Source organism: Bufo gargarizans, unplaced genomic scaffold (genome assembly GCF_014858855.1).
Source record: "Bufo gargarizans isolate SCDJY-AF-19 unplaced genomic scaffold, ASM1485885v1 original_scaffold_2143_pilon, whole genome shotgun sequence".
Lineage (NCBI taxonomy): Eukaryota > Metazoa > Chordata > Amphibia > Anura > Bufonidae > Bufo > Bufo gargarizans.
This window is the reverse complement of record NW_025334660.1, coordinates 401,264-406,625: the sequence shown is the minus strand read 5'-3', so window position 1 is coordinate 406,625 and position 5,362 is coordinate 401,264. Positions and strand designations below refer to the sequence as shown.

Here is a 5,362-nt window from a genome sequence, read left to right as displayed (position 1 = left end):
ACATATGACTTTTTGATTAATTGGTATTACACCAGACTGGTTAGCTCATATGATATTTTTATACAGCAGGTTGTTACAGACGTGGCCATACCTAATATGTCATTATTTTTTGTTATATATATATTTTGGCTTTACACAATAAGAGCATTTTTGTGGATGAAGTGCACTGGGTAAAATTGCAATTCCATCATAGTTTTTCTTTTTTTTTTTATAGTTCAAGTTACGGACGCTGTGATACCAAACATGTTTAGTGTTTTTTATTTTTTACATTTTTAACCAATTATATGTGCAGATATAGAAGAAGTTAAATTTGTTTTTTACTTTTTTCCCCTATCCCCCCCTACTTTACTCAGAACCACTTGGTTCTTTTGCCTCTACAATACACCGCAGTACACTGTATAGTGTACTGCAGTGTATTGTCATGTACAGTAAGCCTCAGCTATACCATGGCATTCCGGATGCCTGTGAAGACGTCCGGTTGTCATGGTAACCATCAGGACGCTGCGACAGCAGCGCAGTGGCCCGATGTGGGTGGGAGCTCCCTCCCTCAGTTTACCCTTTAAGCATCAGGTTGCTGCCACAGCAAAGCAGCGGCCTGATGGTTATCCCCTAAATGTAGCAGTCCCTAAGGACCGCAACATGGAAGGGGTTAAACGGCCAACATCGGTGCCAGCACCGATGTCAGCCGTTTCAAGCAGAGTGTCAGCTGCATGTTACAGCTAACACTCTGCCCCGATGCCACTCTGCAAACCTTAACCAGGGGGGAAGGAGGGACGAGGGTGGCTTGTGGCATCGCTGGCCATCCTGAAGAGAGGAGGGGATGGGGGGCTTGTTGCAGCACCGGCCATACTGAAGGGCAAGGGGGGCTTGTTGTCTCGCTGGCCATCCTGAAAGGAGAGGGGGGCGGGGCAGGCTTGTTGCCATCCTGAGGGGGAGGGGGGTGACAGCTTGTATGGAGATGAGGACGGCAATCCTAAACAGCAGGGGAAGGGGGGGTAGAGAGGGATGGCATAGGGCCCACCTGACGCTGCCATACATAGGGCCCACCTGACGCTGCCATACACAGCACCCACCTGACGCTGCCATACACAGCGCCCACCTGACGCTGCCATACACAGCGCCCACCTGACGCTGCCATACACAGCGCCCACCTAACACTAATACTATATACATATTGCATACACAGCTCTACCACATGCCCATTACGCAGATAGTTTACTGTATACACTGTTCTGACCAGCAGTGTTAGGGAAATATTATTACATAATCACGTCAGCAAGAGTTTGGTAGTCCTGTAGTGATTAATGTGGTTATAGCAACATCTAGGGGTCTGGACTGCATCACTCAGTTGGATACTATCTACAGAGAGCTATTGGGCTGACGGCTACCGTGCCACTGATCCATCCGTGTATCTTTATTTTGACATCCCCTGATGAATCCGGTGATACATATACTTTTATCGGAGGAAACGCGTTGGGATTACTTTCTCTTGGCTGTACTGACACTGGGAGATATTATTTTCAGGGACAGGATAACAGGGACAGCCGTCGATAAGTGGGGTCGCTCACTTTGGGGGTGATTCTCCCGCATTTAGGTGGGAGACCTCTCCGCTTTTAGGCAGGGCCTCACTAGTCGGCTAGGGATTTTATCTTCCCAGTTACCTACCCGTCCTTTATTAGAAGAGCCGATAACTACATCATCTTTTCATGATATATGCAGTGAACACTCATCTATTAGTTCCTGTGGACCTTCCCACCACAAACACGTATATCCTGCTGTGGTACGATATATCTCCGTAAACAGAAAAATCATCAAACCGTGAGTGGGACTATCTAGTCCAAAATCTTGCTCTCTATTTGTTTACATACCATGTGCCCTATTGTGCATAAGTCCATTGTATCTTATATATGCAGCTATCTAAACACCTTTGTGGGACTTATTTTAAATGTTAATGACTAAAAGTTAAGTTTTAGTAGGATAATTATTCAGTGATATACAACATCTAGGGGTGTTAAATTGTATTGCATTTGTTTCAAAGACTGCTGCTTTGTGGGTGGTGCATAAGCATTGTGTAGTGCAAAGCATCCTGGGAAAGTGAAGCCTCCAGGATATAGTACACAGTTGTCCTGCATATCTCCTTCTTAAACTCCACCATCTTGGTAAAAGAATATCTGGTGAGAGATCTATCTTTGTTTCAGGGACATTATGTTATGCAGAGCTGTTCAGCTAATTAGCATTGTATCAGGGACAATGCTTAGTTGTTACACTGTTAGAAGTTAGACATGTAATCTTAGGTACAGGCAGCCATTTTACCATATGCTTTCACAGTCTGTGCAAATGTTACAGTACATGCAATGCTATGCTATATACTTATTCATGGTATTTGTATTCTTATACTTTTACCATCAAGTACTCCTGTTTTGCCAATAAACAAGTTAGACTACAAAGAACAGTCCTCTTATTTGGAAGACAGGAATGGTTTGTGCTGAATGTCAGACTGCACACTGTGTGAACGTGTATGAAGACAGTAACATACACATTCGCACACACAGCTCTGCTACATGTCCATTACACAGATAGAAATACTGTGTGCACTACACTACACTGCATTACACACAGAAAACTGTACAATAGATTGGTTACACTGACATAGCCCTGCTTTATACACACCTTCCATACATAAAGATTCCTCTTTATTCTCCACCAGGACACAGTCCTACACGGAGCCTGTGTTCTTCTAACTCCTCCAACACACATGGCTGATCACATGACTGTGACATCACCAGAGGTCCTGTAACCACAATGTAGTCTGAAGTTGATCCTAATGAGAGAGATGTCCATGAGGGGTGGGGCTTCATGTGTTCCGGACATGGCAGCTTCGGATACAGCACTCCTGACTAGGGGGGGGGGGGGGTTTGAGGAGGAGGGTTGAGGGAGACAGTGTGCGCTCCCGTGTGCACAGGAGCAGTTACAGAAAATCAGTCAGATGACGGATTCTCTGTAAACTCACTGAGAGCAGCCAGCTGTGCATAGGAAGCGCAGCAGGCTGTAGAACCAAAACGAAAAAAGATAGATAAATAAAACCGATTGGCCACCTCCATTCACCAGTATGGAAGTTCTGAAAATAGCCAAGCCCTTTATTATTTATGGCAAAAATCAGGGGAATACTCTCCTCTACAGAGAATAATAGCAATGGAGCGAGACGCAGACATAGTGGAGTGCGCATTGACTTGGGGGGGAAGACCGCAGGCTAGGAAGGGGTTAAGGTTAGGAAATGTGCTGGGGGGTTGGTTAAGGTTGGCTGGGGAGGAGTAGCAGTTTTGCGGGCAGTATATAGGGTTTGTGGGAGGGATCTGGGAGGCAGTTGCCAGCGTAAGGCAGAGTGTTTCCCGCCCCACCCCCCGCCCTTGTTTTGGTAGATTGATGGAGGTAGAGTCGGGGCTGATTGATATTGGATCCTGGGGGAGCATTACAATAGTTTAAGAGATGCAGGACATGTTGGAGCCTGTATCTCATGTGGTTTGTGAATGACGAGGATGGGGCTCCTGTTTGGGCTAAAAGGCCTACAGGAGGAGATACTTGGATACTTCAAGGATTTCGTGCCCTTGAGTCAGTGAGTGCGGCCAAGGGTAATTTTGAAGTATAAGGAGAGATGGTTAAGGAAGATACCGCTTGTTTGGGTTGCCCTATAGGATCCTTGTTACGGTACAGTGGCTCATAATGTTGAAGGATGTGTTAAAGTGCCTGTTATTATTATTATTATTTTGAGTGTATAATAAAGTTGGCCGTAATGGTCATTTTACCAAAGCAAGAAGGGTCAGTGTGGTTATTGGAAAGGGAATGGGTTTGGTAAGGCTAGCCGGAGGAAAATTCTTCCATCCTAGTAAGTCAACTGCAGTTATAGTAAATGTACTGTACATACCATACATGCCAACAATCATGATTTTTCCAAAATAAATAAAAAAAAGTAGGCTTTATACAAATTTACCACAAATGTGCCCATTTTTTGTGTGTTCTCTGGGTGGAGCTTAAATGTTCTGATTTTGGGAATTTTATTAGTAAGTGTGGACAGGGAATGGGGGAATTGGTAAAAGGGCCATTGGATAATTCTTCATGGGAATAAAGCAAGAATCTAATTTTACCTGGGTGTCTAAACTGGTAGCATAATGGGAGGTCCACTTTGATGTCTGCTATGGGGTCTCCTTACTTCTACGTGTACCACTGGGCATGTATGTATGTTTAAATATTTACATATCATAATATGGAAATGAAGTGACGTCACCTCCTGTTGTGTGACATCTCCTACATAATAAGCCAGTGCCGGTGGATCACACATCACCTCCTAGAAGTCACCCAGCAGCCATGAAGACTTTCCTGCTCCTCTTTCTATCACTGGCCTGCTTGTCAGGTGACATTACTAGTACATTAGAAGAAAGATATTACTAGCGCTATGAGGAGATGATTATAGGGATGTGACCTTATTCTCTGTATTTTCCAGGTGTCCAGTCTCAAGCACAACTTGTCCAGTCATCAGACCCAGTGGTGATAAAGCCTGGGAATTCCCATAAACTCTCATGTAAAGCGTCTGGATTCACCTTCAGCAGCTTCTGGATGCACTGGGTTAGACAGAGTCCTGGCAGAGGATTACAGTGGGTCTCTGCTATAAATGCAGGAGGGAGCAGCACATATTATCATGATTCAGTTAAAGGACGATTCACAATCTCTAGAGATAACAGTAATAACATGGTATATCTACAAATGGACAATGTGAAGACTGAAGACACTGCGGTCTATTACTGTGCTAAAGACACACATTGATAGAAGACAATGTCTGAGTGTGACATAAACTGATAGAAAGATTCCTCATGTCCTCACTAGGTGGCAGCACAAATTATGTAATACTAAACAGTGAAAAAAACTGTACAAATATAGCATGCACATAATATAGATATATAAAGTGTGATCAGTAGTTTAAGATTATATGATAAACATAAGTAAGACTATAATGACACCACGTTTCACTATTTATTTATACTTATTTCATGCATTTATCTAGTGCAGATATATTCCGCAGCGCTTTGCAGACATTAGCATCACACTGTCCCCAGTGGGGCTCACAAGTTCTCTATCAGTATTTCTTTGGAGTGTGGGAGGAAACCGGAGTACTAGGAGGAAACCCACGCAAACATGGGGAGAACATACAAACACCATGCAGATGATGTCATTGGTCGGATTCGAATCTAGGAGCCCAGTGCTGCAAGCCACCATGCTGTCATTGTATAATACTGTTGAGGGGGGGCCCTGACAATAAAAGTTTTTATTCTTACCTATAGTTTAATTAAACTTTATTTTATCTTGTCAG

At 43.8% G+C, this 5,362-nt stretch overlaps 1 gene segment (V, D, J or C); it reads left to right on the top strand.

Moving 5' to 3' along the window:
• The first annotated feature begins 4,328 nt into the window (after positions 1-4,328).
• Positions 4,329-4,818, top strand: LOC122924013. The segment is given in 2 exon segments: positions 4,329-4,408; positions 4,499-4,818. Coding segments are annotated over 2 exon segments (366 nt in total).
• Positions 4,819-5,362: the final 544 nt, after the last annotated feature.